General features: G+C 47.1%; 1 protein-coding gene across 3 annotated transcripts in view; it reads left to right on the top strand.

The window, feature by feature from the left end:
* Window positions 1–19770, top strand: part of LOC139413518 (exportin-1) — a 79780-nt gene that overhangs the window by 40148 nt on the left and 19862 nt on the right. For all 3 annotated transcript variants that reach the window (XM_071161012.1, XM_071161021.1, XM_071161029.1), the window contains 13 exons: window positions 1431–1492; window positions 1609–1653; window positions 5130–5311; window positions 6883–6931; window positions 8150–8269; window positions 9997–10125; window positions 10353–10511; window positions 11226–11423; window positions 12568–12706; window positions 13058–13239; window positions 17856–18012; window positions 18299–18462; window positions 19475–19609. In XM_071161012.1, coding sequence (XP_071017113.1) covers window positions 1431–1492; window positions 1609–1653; window positions 5130–5311; window positions 6883–6931; window positions 8150–8269; window positions 9997–10125; window positions 10353–10511; window positions 11226–11423; window positions 12568–12706; window positions 13058–13239; window positions 17856–18012; window positions 18299–18462; window positions 19475–19609 — 1721 coding nt within the window. The remainder of the gene's footprint in view (window positions 1–1430; window positions 1493–1608; window positions 1654–5129; window positions 5312–6882; window positions 6932–8149; window positions 8270–9996; window positions 10126–10352; window positions 10512–11225; window positions 11424–12567; window positions 12707–13057; window positions 13240–17855; window positions 18013–18298; window positions 18463–19474; window positions 19610–19770) is intronic.

Below are 19770 nucleotides of genomic sequence, written 5' to 3'. Positions count from 1 at the left end.
ATGCCGCTGTACAGACTATTAGGTGGTCTATGTGCAGCTTGTTTAAAAGCAGCCAGTGTCAGTTCAGTTCAGCAGCTAGCTACATTACACAGTAACTGTATGCATGACAGCAAGCAGAAGACGCCTATCAATGCTCTACTTGCTCACTAGGTTCCACTAAAGCAGATATGTGGATCAGCCAATGCCCAGCTGTTGGTTCAGTAGATTCTAGATTCACACCTTGTGAAGCAGCACTGTGTTCTGGGTCACTGATTATGTTGTTACCTGCTCTGTAAGGAAGTGTTGTGTACAAACCTGTGCCCTGTACGCTCTGGTGGAGGCTGACTGATCTGATCCTGTTGTTTCTGCTGGTCTCTGATCTGATCCTGTTGTTTCTGCTGGTCTCTGATCTGATCCTGTTGTTTCTGCTGGTCTCTGATCTGATCCTGTTGTTTCTGCTGGTCTCTGATCGGATCCTGTTGTTTCTGCTGGTCTCTGATCGGATCCTGTTGTTTCTGCTGGTCTCTGATCTGATCCTGTTGTTTCTGCTGGTCTCTGATCTGATCCTGTTGTTTCTGCTGGTCTCTGATCGGATCCTGTTGTTTCTGCTGGTCTCTGATCGGATCCTGTTGTTTCTGCTGGTCTCTGATCTGATCTTGTTGTTTCTGCTGGTCTCTGATCTGATCCTGTTGTTTCTGCTGGTCTCTGATCTGATCCTGTTGTTTCTGCTGGTCTCTGATCGGATCCTGTTGTTTCTGCTGGTCTCTGATCGGATCCTGTTGTTTCTGCTGGTCTCTGATCTGATCCTGTTGTTTCTAAAGGTCTCTGATCTGATCCTGTTGTTTCTAAAGGTCTCTGATCTGATCCTGTTGTTTCTAAAGGTCTCTGATCCTGTTGTTTCTACTGGTCTCTGATCTGATCCTGTTGTTTCTGCTTGTCTCTGATCTGATCCTGTTGTTTCTGCTGGTCTCTGATCTGATCTTGTTGTTTCTGCTGGTCTCTGATCTGATCCTGTTGTTTCTAATGGTCTCTGATCCTGTTGTTTCTACTGGTCTCTGATCTGATCCTGTTGTTTCTGCTGGTCTCTGATCTGATCCTGTTGTTTCTGCTGGTCTCTGATCTGATCCTGTTGTTTCTGCTGGTCTCTGATCTGATCCTGTTGTTTCTACTGGTCTCTGATCGGATCCTGTTGTTTCTTCTGGTCTCTGATCTGATCCTGTTGTTTCTGCTGGTCTCTGATCTGATCCTGTTGTTTCTGCTGGTCTCTGATCTGATCCTGTTGTTTCTGCTGGTCTCTGATCTGATCCTGTTGTTTCTGCTGGTCTCTGATCTGATCCTGTTGTTTCTGCTGGTCTCTGATCTGATCCTGTTGTTTCTGCTGGTCTCTGATCTGATCCTGTTGTTTCTGCTGGTCTCTGATCTGATCCTGTTGTTTCTGCTTGTCTCTGCAGGTATTAAAAAGTATGTTGTTGGACTAATTATCAAGACGTCGTCGGATGCTACAATGGTTGAGGTGAGGGCTGAGACATGTCATGTTAATATGAGGATAAACTCCCCGGTCAGATGGAGCTGGTAATTGTTACCGGGATGATAACAGCATGTTGACACCGCTCTCATTTATCTTTTCAGAAAGAGAAAGTATACATTGGAAAGCTGAACATGATCCTTGTTCAGGTAAGGGAGTGAGACAGTGAGTGAGTGAGACAGTGAGTGAGTGAGTGAGACAGTGAGTGAGTGAGTGAGACAGTGAGTGAGTGAGTGAGACAGTGAGTGAGTGAGTGAGACAGTGAGTGAGTGAGTGAGACAGTGAGTGAGTGAGACAGTGAGTGAGTGAGTGAGTGAGTGAGTGAGACAGTGAGTGAGTGAGTGAGTGAGACAGTGAGTGAGTGAGACAGTGAGTGAGTGAGTGAGACAGTGAGTGAGTGAGTGAGTGAGACAGTGAGTGAGTGAGACAGTGAGTGAGACAGTGAGTGAGTGAGACAGTGAGTGAGACAGTGAGTGAGACAGTGAGTGAGTGAGTAAGTGAGACAGTGAGTGAGTGAGTGAGACAGTGAGTGAGTGAGTGAGACAGTGAGTGAGTGAGTGAGACAGTGAGTGAGTGAGTGAGTGAGACAGTGAGACTGAGTGAGACAGTGAGACAGTGAGTGAGACAGTGAGTGAGACAGTGAGTGAGACAGTGAGTGAGACAGTGAGTGAGACAGTGAGTGAGTGAGTGAGACAGTGAGTGAGTGAGTGAGACAGTGAGTGAGTGAGTGAGACAGTGAGTGAGAAAGTGAGTAAGTGAGACAGTGAGTGAGACAGTGAGTAAGTGAGACAGTGAGTGAGTGAGACAGTGAGTGAGTGAGACAGTGAGTGAGTGAGACAGTGAGTGAGTGAGACAGTGAGTGAGACAGTGAGTGAGACAGTGAGTGAGTGAGACAGTGAGTGAGTGAGACAGTGAGTGAGTGAGACAGTGAGTGAGTGAGACAGTGAGTGAGTGAGACAGTGAGTGAGACAGTGAGTGAGTGAGACAGTGAGTGAGTGAGACAGTGAGTGAGACAGTGAGTGAGACAGTGAGTGAGACAGTGAGTGAGTGAGACAGTGAGTGAGTGAGTAAGTGAGACAGTGAGTGAGTGAGTGAGACAGTGAGCGAGTGAGTGTGTGTGTACCTACTAACATTGCTGTTCTCCTGTCTGTGAATGAACTAGGATGCTCTCTTTATAACTAGGACTCAGGTGTGCTGCTCAGCTTCATCTGGGCAAGAGTCCTCCAATCTGTGTGTGTAACTGTGTGTGTGTGTGTTTATTCATACGTGTGTATCATGTGTATGTACAGCTGACTGTAGCTGCATGAGTCTCTGTTTCATTGAGTGTGAGTCAGTGTGCCTGCGTCAGCTGATGTTGTTTTGTGCTGAAGAGACCAACCAGGTCAGAGTGTCTCAGCATCTACTGACTGTTCTGACAGGTGGGTGGGTGTGTGAGGGGGTGTGTGTGAGGGGGTGTGTGTGTGTGAGGGAGGGGGTGTGTGTGTGTGTGAGGGAGGGGGTGTGTGTGTGTGTGAGGGAGGGGGTGTGTGTGTGTGTGAGGGAGGGGGTGTGTGTGTGTGTGAGGGAGGGGGTGTGTGTGTGAGGGAGGGGGTGTGTGTGTGAGGGAGGGGGTGTGTGTGTGAGGGAGGGAGGGAGTGTGTGTGTGAGGGAGGGAGGGAGTGTGTGTGTGAGGGAGGGAGTGTGTGTGTGAGGGAGGGAGGGAGTGTGTGAGGGAGTGTGTGTGTGAGGGAGGGAGTGTGTGTGTGTGAGGGAGTGTGTGTGTGTGTGAGTGTGTGTGTGTGTGAGGGAGGGAGTGTGTGTGTGTGTGAGGGAGGGAGTGTGTGTTTGTGAGGAAGTGTGTGTGAGGGAGTGTGTATGTATGTGTGTGAGGGAGTGTGTGTGTGGGAGTGTGTGTGAGGGGGAGTGTGTGTGTGTGTGAGGGAGGGAGTGTGTGTGTGTGTGTGTGTGTGAGGGAGTGTGTGTGTGTGAGGGAGTGTGTGTGTGTGTGTGAGGGAGTGTGTGTGTGTGTGTGAGGGAGTGTGTGTGTGTGTGAGGGAGTGTGTATGTGTGTGTGAGGGAGTGTGTGTGTGTGAGGGAGTGTGTGAGGGAGTGTGCGTGTGTGTGTGAGGGAGGGTGTGTGTGTGAGGGAGGGAGGGAGTGTATGTGTGTGTGTGTGTGTGAGGGAGTGTGTGTGTGTGTGAGGGAGTGTGTGTGTGTGTGAGGGAGTGTGTATGTGTGTGTGAGGGAGTGTGTGTGTGTGTGTGTGTGTGAGGGAGTGTGTGTGTGTGAGGGAGTGTGTGTGTGTGTGTGTGTGTGTGTGTGTGTGTGTGTGTGTGTGTGTGTGTGTGTGTGTGTGTGAGGGAGTGTGTGTGAGGGGGTGTGTGTGTGTGAGGGAGTGTGTGTGTGTGAGGGGGTGTGTGTGTGTGAGGGGGTGTGTGTGAGGGAGTGTGTGTGAGGGGGTGTGTAAGGGTGGTAGTTTGGTGAATCACACACTTAAGAAATGAGTAACCTTCCCTGAGAACAGCATTAGCTCCCAGAACTAATGATGGCTATAGGCTTTAGCACAGCAAGCTAATAATGGCTATAGGCTTTAGCACAGCAAGCTAGCGTACAGAGCCTTCAGAAAGGGGTTTGTATTTATTATGGATCCTCTTCCTGGGGTCCAGGTAAATTAAGGCAGTTTATACCATTTTAAAAACATTACAATACATTCACAGATTTCACAACACACTGTGTGTCCTCAGGCCCCTACTCCACCACTACTACATATCTACAGTACTAAATCTGTGTGTGTGTGTGTGTGTGTGTGTGTGTGTGTGTGTGTGTGTGTGTGTGTGTGTGTGTGTGTGTGTGTGAGGGGGTGTGTGTGAGGGGGTGTGTAAGGGTGGTAGTTTGGTGAATCACACACTTAAGAAATGAGTAACCTTCCCTGAGAACAGCATTAGCTCCCAGAACTAATGATGGCTATAGGCTTTAGCACAGCAAGCTAATAATGGCTATAGGCTTTAGCACAGCAAGCTAGCGTACAGAGCCTTCAGAAAGGGGTTTGTATTTATTATGGATCCTCTTCCTGGGGTCCAGGTAAATTAAGGCAGTTTATACCATTTTAAAAAACATTACAATACATTCACAGATTTCACAACACACTGTGTGTCCTCAGGCCCCTACTCCACCACTACTACATATCTACAGTACTAAATCTGTGTGTGTGTGTGTGTGTGTGTGTGTGTGTGTGTGTGTGTGTGTGTGTGTGTGTACCTACAGTATGTCTGTATTGTGTGTGTGTGTGTACCTACAGAATGTCTATTGTATGTGTGTGTGTGTGTGTGTACCTACAGAATGTCTATTGTATGTGTGTGTGTGTGTGTACCTACAGTATGTCTGTATTGTGTGTGTGTGTGTGTGTGTACCTACAGTATGTCTGTATTGTGTGTGTGTGTGTGTGTACCTACAGTATGTCTGTACTGTGTGTGTGTGTGTGTACCTACAGTATGTCTGTATTGTGTGTGTGTGTGTGTGTGTGTGTGTGTACCTACAGTATGTATGTATTGTGTGTGTGTTGGCATGCATCCGCAAATGGGTGTTTGCATGTATGACTGATTGTTTATATTAATGTGTGTGTATACCTCTCCTCCTTTCCCTCCAGATCCTGAAGCAGGAGTGGCCCAAGCACTGGCCCACGTTCATCAGTGACATCGTGGGAGCCAGCCGCACCAGCGAGAGCCTCTGTCAGAACAACATGATCATCCTCAAGCTGCTCAGTGAGGAGGTGTTTGACTTCTCTAGTGGACAGATGACCCAGGTCAAGGCCAAGCATCTCAAAGACAGGTAATATATTCATATACTGTATATCTTAACATAGCACATTTTTTACATTTCTAATATATATATATATATATATATATATATAGACACCATTTAGCAGACACATTGATCCAAAGCCACTTAGTCATGTGTGTATACATTTTCCTTATATGCGGAAAGCACCTCAAAGCTGTTAGTACCCTGCTCTACCAACAGCTGTTAGTACCCTGCTCTACCAACAGCTGTTAGTACCCTGCTCTACCAACAGCTGTTAGTACCCTGCTCTACCAACAGCTGTTAGTACCAGGCTCTACCAACAGCTGTTAGTACCCTGCTCTACCAACAGCTGTTAGTACCCTGCTCTACCAACAGCTGTTAGTACCCTGCTCTACCAACATCTGTTAGTACCCTGCTCTACCAACAGCTGTTAGTACCCTGCTCTACCAACAGCTGTTAGTACCCTGCTCTACCAACAGCTGTTAGTACCCTGCTCTACCAACAGCTGTTAGTACCCTGCTCTACCAACAGCTGTTAGTACCCTGCTCTACCAACAGCTGTTAGTACCCTGCTCTACCAACAGCTGTTAGTACCCTGCTCTACCAACAGCTGTTAGTACCCTGCTCTACCAACAGCTGTTAGTACCCTGCTCTACCAACAGCTGTTAGTACCCTGCTCTACCAACAGTTGTTAGGACCCTGCTCTACCAACAGCTGTTAGTACCCTGCCTTACCAACAGCTGTTAGTACCCTGCCTTACCAACAGCTGTTAGTACCAGGCTCTACCAACAGCTGTTAGTACCCTGCCTTACCAACAGCTGTTAGTACCCTGCTCTACCAACAGCTGTTAGTACCCTGCTCTACCAACAGCTGTTAGTACCCTGCCTTACCAACAGCTGTTAGTACCCTGCCTTACCAACAGCTGTTAGTACCCTGCCTTACCAACAGCTGTTAGTACCCTGCCTTACCAACAGCTGTTAGTACCCTGCCTTACCAACAGCTGTTAGTACCCTGCTCTACCAACAGCTGTTAGTACCCTGCCTTACCAACAGCTGTTAGTACCCTGCCTTACCAACAGCTGTTAGTACCCTGCTCTACCAACAGCTGTTAGTACCCTGCTCTACCAACAGCTGTTAGTACCCTGCCTTACCAACAGCTGTTAGTACCCTGCTCTACCAACAGTTGTTAGTACCAGGCTCTACCAAAAGCTGTTAGTACCAGGCTCTACCAAAAGCTGTTCGTATAGCTGAGAAAAGACTAGAACTTAAAACATTGTGGTCTTCTGATATGTGCAGTTTTTTCATATCAATGTGGATCTTGAGATCTGATCAGCAGTGCAGCGTGACTGCAGTAAAGACCCCCTGGAACGCGCCCCTGGTCTGCACCTCAGACAGTGATGCCCTACATATCTCAGAGACTGATAAACTCTCACCACAATCAATAGGCCAGAATGTCTGCACCACAGAACCAGGAGTTGTCATTGTCTGGTATGAGCTATGCTGTCCTCCTATGACCCTGGAAGACAGATGGAATTGCAAATGGAAGTAATGGAAGTAAAATCCCGACTCTGTCGTAACACTCACTATGCCTCTCTTTCAGCATGTGCAACGAATTCTCCCAGATATTCCAGCTCTGCCAGTTTGTCATGGTAGGTGAAGCCTCTTCCTTTACCTCAGACCAGTTTAGTATAGATATTCCTGCTCTGCCAGTTTGTCATGGTACGTGAAGCCTCTTCCTTTACCTCAGACCAGTTTAGTATAGATATTCCTGCTCTGCCAGTTTGTCATGGTACGTGAAGCCTCTTCCTTTACCTCAGACCAGTTTAGTATAGATATTCCTGCTCGTCATGGTACGTGAAGCCTCTTCCTTTACCTCAGACCAGTTTAGTATAGATATTCCTGCTCGTCATGGTACGTGAAGCCTCTTCCTTTACCTCAGAATATATTCTAAACTGGGTGGTTTGAGCCCTGAATGTTTTTTGTCTGAAAGCTGTGGTATATCAGACCGTATTACCACGGGTATCACAAAACATTTATTTTTACTGCTCTTAATAACGTTGGTAACCAGTTTATAATCGCAATAAAGCACCTCTGGGGGGTGTATGCAGGCACTCCACGTTGTGTCGTGCATAAGAACAGCCCTTAGCCGTGGATAAGAACAGCCCTTAGCCGTGGATAAGAACAGCCCTTAGCCGTGGATAAGAACAGCCCTTAGCCGTGGATAAGAACAGCCCTTAGCCGTGGATAAGAACAGCCCTTAGCCGTGGATAAGAACAGCCCTTAGCCGAGGATAAGAACAGCCCTTAGCCGTGGATAAGAACAGCCCTTAGCCGTGGATAAGAACAGCCCTTAGCCGTGGATAAGAACAGCCCTTAGCCGTGGATAAGAACAGCACTTAGCCGTGGATAAGAACAGCCCTTAGCCGAGGATAAGAACAGCCCTTAGCCGTGGATAAGAACAGCCCTTAGCCGTGGATAAGAACAGCCCTTAGCCGTGGATAAGAACAGCCCTTAGCCGTGGATAAGAACAGCCCTTAGCCGTGGATAAGAACAGCCCTTAGCCGTGGATAAGAACAGCACTTAGCCGTGGAGTATCGGCCATATACCACAACCCCCCTCGGCCTTATTGCTTAAATAATATATGCCATTTAGCAGAAGCTTTTATCCAAAGAGACTAACAGCCATGCTGCATGCATATTATATATGGGTGGTCCCGGGAATCAAACCCACTACCCTGGTTGTACAAGCTCTGTGCTCTACCAATTGAGTTACAGAGGACATAAACATCAATGACACTTTTCCTCATCTCCCCTCCACTGTTCTTATTTGGTCGTCAACGTTTCCCCCCCTGTATGTTCTGTCCTCCAGGAGAATTCCCAGAATGCACCACTGGTCCACGCCACTCTAGAAACGCTGCTGAGGTTTCTCAACTGGATTCCTCTTGGGTACATTTTCGAGACCAAACTCATCAGCACACTCGTCTACAAGGTAGATACCTCTCTGTCTCTCTCTGTCTCTCTCTCTGTCTCTCTCTCTCTCTCTCTCTCTCTCTCTGTTTCGCTCTCTCTCTCTCTCTCTCTCTCTGTCTCTCTTTCTCTCTCGCTCGGTCTCTCTCTCTGTGTCTCTCTCTCTGTTTGTCTCTCTCTCTCTCTCTCTCTCTCTCTCTCTCACTGTCTCTGTCTCGCTCTCTCTCTGTGTCTCTCTCTGTCTCACTCTCTCTCTCTCGGTCTCTCTCTCTGTCTCGCTCTGTCTCTCTCTGTCTCGCTCTGTCTCTCTCTCTGTCTCGCTCTGTCTCTCTCTCTGTCTCGCGCTCTCTCTCTGTCTCGCTCTCTCTCTCTGTCTCGCTCTCTCTCTGTCTCGCTCTCTCTGTCTCGCTCTGTCTCGCTCTCGCTCTCTGTCTCTCGCTCTGTCTCTCGCTCTGTCTCTCGCTCTGTCTCTCGCTCTGTCTCTCTCTCTCTGTGTTCTCATCAGTGTCTAGTTTACTGCCCTGATCTAAATCAACCCATTTCCTAGGTCCTTGTGTAGCTAGATAGTAATGGATAGTTTCCATCTGGCCTAACAGAGGACGAACACGACACAGCTGACTCAAATAATCAACTAATCATCTAACTTTAATTATTTGAATCAGCTGTGTAGTGTTGGGCTAAAACCAAAACCTGCACCTCTTGAGGTGGTCTAGGGCTTGTTATGGCTTGTTTTGGACCTCTCTCGCCAACACGTGGGTCGTATTCTTCAGGTCAAGCACACCGATCGTAACAAAACATATTGCAACGGAAAACAAGCCTTTCAGTCTGTTTTCTTCTGTTTGGCGCCTGATTAATACAACCCTGGACAGTTAATGGAGAATATGAGGGATTCCTCAATTATATATCCATTTCTGGGAGCGTTCAGCCAGGAGAGGACTGGTCACCCCTCAGAGCCTGGTTCCTCTCTACCCAGTACAGCCAGAAGAGGACTTGCCACCCCTCAGAGCCTGGTTCCTCTCTACCCTGTACAGCCAGAAGAGGACTGGTCACCCCTCAGAGCCTGGTTCCTCTCTACCCAGTACAGCCAGGAGAGGACTTGCCACCCCTCAGAGCCTGGTTCCTCTCTACCCAGTACAGCCAGAAGAGGACTGGCCACCCCTCAGAGCCTGGTTCCTCTCTACCCAGTACAGCCAGTAGAGGACTGGCCACCCCTCAGAGCCTGGTTCCTCTCTACCCAGTACAGCCAGAAGAGGACTGGCCACCCCTCAGAGCCTGGTTCCTCTCTACCCAGTACAGCCAGGAGAGGACTTGCCACCCCTCAGAGCCTGGTTCCTCTCTACCCAGTACAGCCAGAAGAGGACTGGCCACCCCTCAGAGCCTGGTTCCTCTCTACCCAGTACAGCCAGAAGAGGACTTGCCACCCCTCAGAGCCTGGTTCCTCTCTACCCAGTACAGCCAGAAGAGGACTGGCCACCCCTCAGAGCCTGGTTCCTCTCTACCCAGTACAGCCAGGAGAGGACTGGCCACCTCTCAGAGCCTGGTTCCTCTCTACCCAGTACAGCCAGTAGAGGACTGGTCACCCCTCAGAGCCTGGTTTCTTCCTAGGTTTTGGCCTTTCCAGGGAGTTTTCTACACCTGCATTGCTTGCTGTTTGGGGTTTTAGGCTGGGTTTCTGTACAGCACTTTATGACATCAGCTGGTGTAAGAAGGGATTTATAAATACATTTGATTGGTTGGTTGATTCTGTAGTTCCTGAACGTGCCGATGTTCCGCAACGTGACGTTGAAGTGTCTGACGGAGATCGCCGGCGTCAGTGTCAGCCAATACGAGGAGCAGTTTGTCAACCTCTTCACGCTCACCATGTGTCAACTCAAACAGGTGTGTACATATATTTACACACACACACACACACACACACACACACACACACACACAGTGTTCCAGGCAGGTGTGGATCCCACTGTTGCCAACTAATGTAACACACACACACACACACCCACACAGTTCTCCAGGCAGGTGTGGATCCCACTGTTGCCAACAAATGTAACACACACACACAGACTGTCTTGTCAATCATCCATTCCTATTCTCCGTCTCCTCCCCAGATGCTTCCCCTGAACACCAACATCCGTCTGGCGTATTCCAACGGTAAGGATGACGAGCAGAACTTCATCCAGAACCTCAGCCTGTTCCTCTGCACCTTCCTGAAGGAGCACGGTCAGCTCATCGAGAAGAGGCCCAACCTCCGAGAGACACTGATGGAGGTGAGAAACACACCGCAGCAGTTTCTCACAAAACGACTCTTTTCTCATTTCCTGAACGCTGCTGGGCTTAGTTGATTCAAGCCCACTGGTTACATCCTGGGACTGGGTGGGACATGGTTACGTCCTGGGACTGGGTGGGACATAGTGGAGAAGAAGAGGACATGGTTACATCCTGGGACTGGGTGGGACATGGTTACATCCTGGGACTGGGTGGGACATGGTTACATCCTGGGACTGGGTGGGACATAGTGGAGAAGAAGAGGACATGGTTAGGTCCTGGGTGGGACATGGTGGAGAAGAAGAGGCCATGGTTAGGTCCTGGGTGGAACATAGTGGAGAAGAAGAGGACATGGTTAGGTCCTGGGTGGGACATGGTGGAGAAGAAGAGGACATGGGAAAAGGCCTGGGTTTCTTTACAACTATTAAGTCAACGTTAATGCAGGTTGGAAACTCACGAGGGCTGTTATGAAAACCACTAAATATACAAAACAGATCCTTCAAATTAAACAGTAACCCCTCCCCTCCTCCCCCTCTCTCTCCCCCTCCCCCCCCCCCCCCCCACCTCCTCCTCCTCCCCTCTCCTCCTCTCCTCCTCTCTCTCCTCCTCCCCCCTTCTCTCCTCTCCTCCTCTCTCTCCCCTCCTCTCCTCTCCTCCTCTCTCCTCCTCCCCCTCTCCTCCTCTCTCTCCTCCTCTCCTCTCCTCCTCTCCTCCAGGCTCTCCACTACATGTTGTTGGTGTCTGAGGTGGAGGAGACAGAGATCTTTAAGATCTGTCTGGAGTACTGGAACCATCTGGCTGCAGAGCTTTACAGGGAGAGTCCCTTCTCCACCTCCACCTCCCCCCTGCTGTCTGGATCACAACACTTTGATGTCCCTCCTCGCAGACAGCTCTACCTGCCTGTACTCTCCAAGGTGACCAGACAGACAGACGGACAGGCCGGACTGACTGGCTGACAGACAGACACACTCACTCTTGCTCTCTGGGGGTCACAGTGTGTATGTGAGAGCGAGCGGAGAGGGAGAGAATTTGTTGGCACATGGTCAGAGTGTGTGGTCCAGAGAATTTGTTGGCATGAAGTGTGTGTGTGTGTGTGTGTGTGTGTGTGTGTGTGTGTGTGGCTGCGTGTGTGTGGCTGCGTGTGTCTGTGTGTCTCTCTGTGTCTGTGTCTCTCTCTCTCTGTGTGTCTGTGTTTCTCTCTGTGTGTCTGTGTTTCTCTCTGTGTGTCTGTGTGTTTCTCTCTGTGTGTCTGTGTGTTTCTCTCTGTGTGTCTGTGTGTTTCTCTCTGTGTGTCTGTGTGTTTCTCTCTGTGTGTCTGTGTGTTTCTCTCGGTGTGTCTGTGTCTCTCTCTATGTGTGTCTCTCTCTCTGTGTGTCTGGGTTTCTCTCTGTGTGTCTGTGTCTCTCTCTCTGTGTGTCTGTGTCTCTCTGTGTGTCTGTGTTTCTCTGTGTGTCTGGGTTTCTCTCTGTGTGTCTGTGTTTCTCTCTGTGTGTCTGTGTCTCTCTCTCTGTGTGTCTGTGTTTCTCTCTGTGTGTCTGTGTTTCTCTCTGTGTGTCTGTGTCTCTCTCTCTGTGTGTCTGTGTCTCTCTCTCTGTGTGTCTGTGTCTCTCTCTCTGTGTGTCTGTGTCTCTCTCTCTGTGTGTCTGTGTCTCTCTCTCTGTGTGTCTGTGTCTCTCTGTGTGTCTGTGTTTCTCTCTGTGTGTCTGTGTTTCTCTCTGTGTGTCTGTGTTTCTCTCTGTGTGTCTGTGTTTCTCTCTGTGTGTCTGTGTTTCTCTGTGTGTCTGTGTTTCTCTCTGTGTGTCTGTGTCTCTCTGTGTGTCTGTGTCTCTCTCTCTGTGTGTCTGTGTCTCTCTGTGTGTCTGTGTTTCTCTGTGTGTCTCTCTGTGTGTCTGTGTCTCTCTGTGTGTCTGTCTCTCTCTCTCTGTGTGTCTGTGTCTCTCTGTGTGTCTGTGTCTCTCTCTCTGTGTGTCTGTGTCTCTCTCTCTGTGTGTCTGGGTTTCTCTCTGTGTGTCTGTGTTTCTCTCTGTGTGTCTTGACGGCTGGTGATGTTGGTTACAGGTGCGTCTGCTGATGGTGAGCCGCATGGCCAAGCCGGAGGAGGTGCTGGTGGTGGAGAACGACCAGGGAGAGGTGGTACGAGAGTTCATGAAGGACACAGACTCCATCAACCTCTACAAGAACATGAGAGAGACACTGGGTACGTCGTGTGTGTGGGTGTGTGGGTGTGTGTGGGGGGGGGGGGGGGGGTGTGTGACGCTTAATGAGTGCAGGAAGCAGATATAGCAGGTGGAATAGTTATGTGTGACTTTCTACATTTAGACTGATTGTCAGTTTCCTTTGTGGACATCACATCACTGTACAGCACCACTACATATTCAATAAGGACCCTAGTCTATTGACTTGATCTACACTCTAAACTCTCTGTGATCGTCTCCTCTCTCTCTCTCTCTCTCTCTCTCTCTCTCTCTCTCTGTGTCTCTCTCTCTCTCTCTCTGTCTCTCTCTCTGTCTCTGTTTCTCTGTCTCTGTCTCTCTCTCTCTCTCTCTAGTGTACCTGACCCATCTGGACTATGCAGACACGGAGCGTATAATGACAGAGAAGCTTCATAACCAGGTGAACGGAACAGAGTGGTCCTGGAAGAACCTCAACACACTGTGCTGGGCTATAGGGTCCATCAGTGGAGCCATGCACGAAGAGGACGAGAAGAGGTTCCTGGTCACCGTCATCAAGGTACGGAGGCCACCTAGGGACAAGTATAACGGTATAACGGAGAGAGTAAAATGGGATTCATGTAGAGGGTTGATGACCAGAAGGCTTTAGGAGAATGTTGAGCAGCATCTTTCTCTTTAGGAGAATGTTGAGCAGCATCTTTCTCTTCAGGAGAATGTTGAGCAGCATCTTTCTCTTTGGGAGAATGTTGAGCAGCATCTTTCTCTTTAGAATGTTGAGCAGCATCTTTCTCTAGGAGAATGTTGAGCAGCATCTTTCTCTAGGAGAATGTTGAGCAGCATCTTTCTCTAGGAGAATGTTGAGCAGCATCTTTCTCTTTAGGAGAATGTTGAACAGCATCTTTCTCTTCAGGAGAATGTTGAGCAGCATCTTTCTCTTTAGGAGAATGTTGAGCAGCATCTTTCTCTTCGAGAGAATGTTGAGCAGCATCTTTCTCTTTAGGACAATGTTGAGCAGCATCTTTCTCTTCAGGAGAATGTTGAGCAGCATCTTTCTCTTTAGGAGAATGTTGAGCAGCATCTTTCTCTTCAGGAGAATGTTGAGCAGCATCTTTCTCTTTAGAATGTTGAGCAGCATCTTTCTCTTCAGGAGAATGTTGAGCAGCATCTTTCTCTTTAGGAGAATGTTGAGCAGCATCTTTCTCTTCAGGAAAATGTTGAGCAGCATCTTTCTCTTTAGGAGAATGTTGAGCAGCATCTTTCTCTTCAGGAGAATGTTGAGCAGCATCTTTCTCTTTAGGAGAATGTTGAGCAGCATCTTTCTCTTCAGGAGAATGTTGAGCAGCATCTTTCTCTTCAGGAGAATGTTGAGCAGCATCTTTCTCTTCAGGAGAATGTTGAGCAGCATCTTTCTCTTCGGGAGAATGTTGAGCAGCATCTTTCTCTTTAGGACAATGTTGAGCAGCATCTTTCTCTTTAGGAGAATGTTGAACAGCATCTTTCTCTTCAGGAGAATGTTGAGCAGAATCTTTCTCTTTAGGAGAATGTTGAACAGCATTTTTCTCTTTAGGAGAATGTTGAGCAGCATCTTTCTCTTTAGGAGAATGTTGAGCAGTATCTTTCTCTTCAGGAGAATGTTAAGCAGCATCTTTCGCTTCAGGAGAATGTTGAGCAGCATCTTTCTCTTTAGGAGAATGTTGAGCAACATCTTTCGCTTCAGGAGAATGTTGAGCAGCATCTTTCTCTTTAGGTGAATGTTGAGCAGCATCTTTCTCTTTAGGAGAAAGTTGAGCAGCATCTTTCTCTTTAGGAGAATGTTGAGCAACATCTTTCTCTTTAGGAGAATGTTGAGCAGCATCTTTCTCTTCAGGAGAATGTTGAGCAGCATCTTTCTCTTCAGGAGAATGTTGAGCAGCATCTTTCTCTTCAGGAGAATGTTGAGCAGCATCTTTCTCTTCAGGAGAATGTTGAGCAGCATCTTTCTCTTTGGGAGAATGTTGAGTAGCATCTTTCTCTTTGGGAGAATGTTGAGCAGCATATTTCTCTTCAGGAGAATGTTGAGCAGCATCTTTCTCTTTAGGAGAATGTTGAGCAGCATCTTTCTCTTTAGAATGTTGAGCAGCATCTTTCTCTTTAGGAGAATGTTTAGCAGCATCTTTCTCTTTAGGAGAATGTTGAGCAGCATCTTTCTCTTTAGAATGTTGAGCAGCATCTTTCTCTTTAGGAGAATGTTTAGCAGCATCTTTCTCTTTAGGAGAATGTTGAGCAGCATCTTTCTCTTCAGGAGAATGTTGAGCAGCATCTTTCTCTTTAGGACAATGTTGAGCAGCATCTTTCTCTTCAGGAGAATGTTGAGCAGCATCTTTCTCTTCAGGAGAATGTTGAGCAGCATCTTTCTCTTTAGGGGAATGTTGAGCAGCATCTTTCTCTTCAGGAGAATGTTGAGCAGCATCTTTCTCTTCAGGAGAATGTTGAGCAGCATCTTTCTCTTCGGGAGAATGTTGAGCAGCATCTTTCTCTTTAGGACAATGTTGAGCAGCATCTTTCTCTTTAGGAGAATGTTGAGCAGCATCTTTCTCTTTAGGGGAATGTTGAGCAGCATCTTTCTCTTCAGGAGAATGTTGAGCAGCATCTTTCTCTTCAGGAGAATGTTGAGCAGCATCTTTCTCTAGGAGAATGTTGAGCAGCATCTTTCTCTTTAGGAGAATGTTGAACAGCATCTTTCTCTTCAGGAGAATGTTGAGCAGCATCTTTCTCTTTAGGAGAATGTTGAGCAGCATCTTTCTCTTCGAGAGAATGTTGAGCAGCATCTTTCTCTTTAGGACAATGTTGAGCAGCATCTTTCTCTTCAGGAGAATGTTGAGCAGCATCTTTCTCTTTAGGAGAATGTTGAGCAGCATCTTTCTCTTCAGGAGAATGTTGAGCAGCATCTTTCTCTTTAGAATGTTGAGCAGCATCTTTCTCTTCAGGAGAATGTTGAGCAGCATCTTTCTCTTTAGGAGAATGTTGAGCAGCATCTTTCTCTTCAGGAAAATGTTGAGCAGCATCTTTCTCTTTAGGAGAATGTTGAGCAGCATCTTTCTCTTCAGGAGAATGTTGAGCAGCATCTTTCTCTTTAGGAGAATGTTGAGCAGCATCTTTCTCTTCAGGAGAATGTTGAGCAGCATCTTTCTCTTCAGGAGAATGTTGAGCAGCATCTTTCTCTTCAGGAGAATGTTGAGCAGCATCTTTCTCTTCGGGAGAATGTTGAGCAGCATCTTTCTCTTTAGGACAATGTTGAGCAGCATCTTTCTCTTTAGGAGAATGTTGAACAGCATCTTTCTCTTCAGGAGAATGTTGAGCAGAATCTTTCTCTTTAGGAGAATGTTGAACAGCATTTTTCTCTTTAGGAGAATGTTGAGCAGCATCTTTCTCTTTAGGAGAATGTTGAGCAGTATCTTTCTCTTCAGGAGAATGTTAAGCAGCATCTTTCGCTTCAGGAGAATGTTGAGCAGCATCTTTCTCTTTAGGAGAATGTTGAGCAACATCTTTCGCTTCAGGAGAATGTTGAGCAGCATCTTTCTCTTTAGGTGAATGTTGAGCAGCATCTTTCTCTTTAGGAGAAAGTTGAGCAGCATCTTTCTCTTTAGGAGAATGTTGAGCAACATCTTTCTCTTTAGGAGAATGTTGAGCAGCATCTTTCTCTTCAGGAGAATGTTGAGCAGCATCTTTCTCTTCAGGAGAATGTTGAGCAGCATCTTTCTCTTCAGGAGAATGTTGAGCAGCATCTTTCTCTTCAGGAGAATGTTGAGCAGCATCTTTCTCTTTGGGAGAATGTTGAGTAGCATCTTTCTCTTTGGGAGAATGTTGAGCAGCATATTTCTCTTCAGGAGAATGTTGAGCAGCATCTTTCTCTTTAGGAGAATGTTGAGCAGCATCTTTCTCTTTAGAATGTTGAGCAGCATCTTTCTCTTTAGGAGAATGTTTAGCAGCATCTTTCTCTTTAGGAGAATGTTGAGCAGCATCTTTCTCTTTAGAATGTTGAGCAGCATCTTTCTCTTTAGGAGAATGTTTAGCAGCATCTTTCTCTTTAGGAGAATGTTGAGCAGCATCTTTCTCTTCAGGAGAATGTTGAGCAGCATCTTTCTCTTTAGGACAATGTTGAGCAGCATCTTTCTCTTCAGGAGAATGTTGAGCAGCATCTTTCTCTTCAGGAGAATGTTGAGCAGCATCTTTCTCTTTAGGGGAATGTTGAGCAGCATCTTTCTCTTCAGGAGAATGTTGAGCAGCATCTTTCTCTTCAGGAGAATGTTGAGCAGCATCTTTCTCTTCGGGAGAATGTTGAGCAGCATCTTTCTCTTTAGGACAATGTTGAGCAGCATCTTTCTCTTTAGGAGAATGTTGAGCAGCATCTTTCTCTTTAGGGGAATGTTGAGCAGCATCTTTCTCTTCAGGAGAATGTTGAGCAGCATCTTTCTCTTCAGGAGAATGTTGAGCAGCATCTTTCTCTTCGGGAGAATGTTGAGCAGCATCTTTCTCTTTAGGACAATGTTGAGCAGCATCTTTCTCTTTAGGAGAATGTTGAGCAGCATCTTTCTCTTTAGGTGAATGTTGAGCAGCATCTTTCTCTTTAGGAGAAAGTTGAGCAGCATCTTTCTCTTTAGGAGAATGTTGAGCAACATCTTTCTCTTTAGGAGAATGTTGAGCAGCATCTTTCTCTTCAGGAGAATGTTGAGCAGCATCTTTCTCTTCAGGAGAATGTTGAGCAGCATCTTTCTCTTCAGGAGAATGTTGAGCAGCATCTTTCTCTTCAGGAGAATGTTGAGCAGGATAGCATCTTTCTCTTTAGGAGAATGTTGAGCAGCATCTTTCTCTTCAGGAGAATGTTGAGCAGCATCTTTCTATTTAGGAGAATGTTGAGCAGCATCTTTCTCTTCAGGAGAATGTTGAGCAGCATCTTTCTCTTCAGGAGAATGTTGAGCAGCATCTTTCTCTTCAGGAGAAGGAGGAGAATGGGAGTTTGTTTGGTGGATATTTAGTTGAGCTGATGGACAATGTGACAGAGATGCAGGAGGTGCAGGAGGGAAAGATGTGCTGCCTCTCTGGACACACTGGGCCTCAAGGATGAACATATAGCTCATCTATTGTCCAAAGGCTCTCTGTTATCCATCTGTCTAACTGGTGTGTGTGTGTGTGTAGGATCTGCTGGGTCTATGTGAACAGAAGAGGGGAAAGGACAATAAGGCCATCATTGCCTCCAATATCATGTACATTGTGGGCCAGTACCCTCGCTTCCTCAGAGCCCACTGGAAGTTCCTCAAGACCGTCGTCAATAAACTCTTTGAGTTCATGCACGGTGAGAGAACTAACTAACTGTCTGTGTGCCTGATGTACAGAGGTGAGAGAACTAACTAACTGTCTGTGTGACTGGTGTACAGAGGTGAGAGAACTAACTAACTGTCTGTGTGCCTGGTGTACAGAGGTGAGAGAACTAACTAACTGTCTGTGTACAGAGGTGACAGAACTAACTAACTGTCTGTGTACAGAGGTGACAGAACTAACTAACTGTCTGTGTGCCTGGTGTACAGAGGTGAGTTGTGTGTGTTATCCAGCCTGTCTCACCCCCTCCCTCCCCCTCTCAGAGACCCATGATGGGGTACAGGATATGGCGTGTGACACTTTCATCAAGATCGCCCAGAAGTGCCGTCGCCATTTTGTCCAGGTGCAGGTGGGCGAGGTGATGCCCTTCATCGACGAGATCCTCAACAATATCAACACCATCATCTGTGACCTGCAGCCACAGCAGGTACACACACACACACACACACACACACCTGTGACCTGCAGCCACAACAGGTACACACACACACACACACACCTGTGACCTGCAGCCACAGCAGGTACACACACACACACACACACACGCGTGCGACGAGATCCTCAACAACATCAACTCCATCATCATGACCTTTAACCCCAACAGACAGGTCAGCCTCAGGCCCTAGAAATGCGCTGACTAGAGAGGACTATACCTGTCAATTCACTCAGCCCAAACTAAAAGGTGTGTATTAGAGGGCATGTTGAAATGGGTTCAAACACACACCAAGCTATAGAAATGGATTGAGTAGAGAGGACTCTGTCATGTTCTACTGATAAAGCTCTGGGATTCAGAACATCTAACCAATAAAACCCAGATGGTCTTTCTCTGTTTCTTGTATCTGTGTTCATTATTACTAACGCTGACAAAAGTTACAAACCTTGACCATCCCTCAGTGCTGATGTTATGTTGGTGTGTACGTTCCAAGCTGTAGAAACACACTGACTAGATGGGACTTGATCTCTCTGTCTGAGAAGCAGCACACTGACTCAGAGCAGAATCTAGTATTTGTATCTATGTCTACTGAGAATAATCACGCTGACTCAGAGCAGAATCTAGTATCTGTGTATCTACCTCTGTCTACTGAGAAGCATCATGCTGACTCAGAGCAGAATCTAGTATTTGTGTATCTATCTCTCTGTCTACTGAGAGGCATCATGCTGACTCAGAGCAGAATCTAGTATCTGTGTATCTATCTCTGTCTACTGAGAAGCATCACGCTGACTCAGAATCTAGTATTTGTGTATCTATCTCTGTACTGAGAGGCATCCCGCTGACTCAGAGCAGAATCTAGTATCTCTGTCTACTGAGAAGCATCACGCTGACTCAGAATCTAGTATTTGTGTATCTATCTCTGTACTGAGAGGCATCCCGCTGACTCAGAGCAGAATCTAGTATCTGTGTATCTATATGTTCTGGGTCTCCTGTGTGTGTTGTGCAGGTCCATACGTTCTACGAGGCCGTGGGGTACATGATCGGAGCCCAGACAGACCAGGCAGTACAAGAGCATATCATAGAGAAATACATGTTACTGCCTAACCAGGTGTGGGACAGCATCATTCAACAGGCCACCAAGGTACGTCACTCCTGTAGTAATGAATCTAGTCACTCCTGTAGTAATGAATCTAGTCACTCCTGTAATAATAAATCTAGTAACTCCTGTATTAATGAATCTAGTCACTCCTGTATTAATGAATCTAGTCACTCCTGTAATAATGAATCTAGTCACCCCTGTAA

The sequence above is a fragment of the Oncorhynchus clarkii genome, chromosome 1 (genome assembly GCF_045791955.1).
Source record: "Oncorhynchus clarkii lewisi isolate Uvic-CL-2024 chromosome 1, UVic_Ocla_1.0, whole genome shotgun sequence".
Lineage (NCBI taxonomy): Eukaryota > Metazoa > Chordata > Actinopteri > Salmoniformes > Salmonidae > Oncorhynchus > Oncorhynchus clarkii.
The sequence above is the reverse complement of the archived record's forward strand: the minus strand, read 5'-3'. Positions and strand labels throughout refer to the sequence as shown.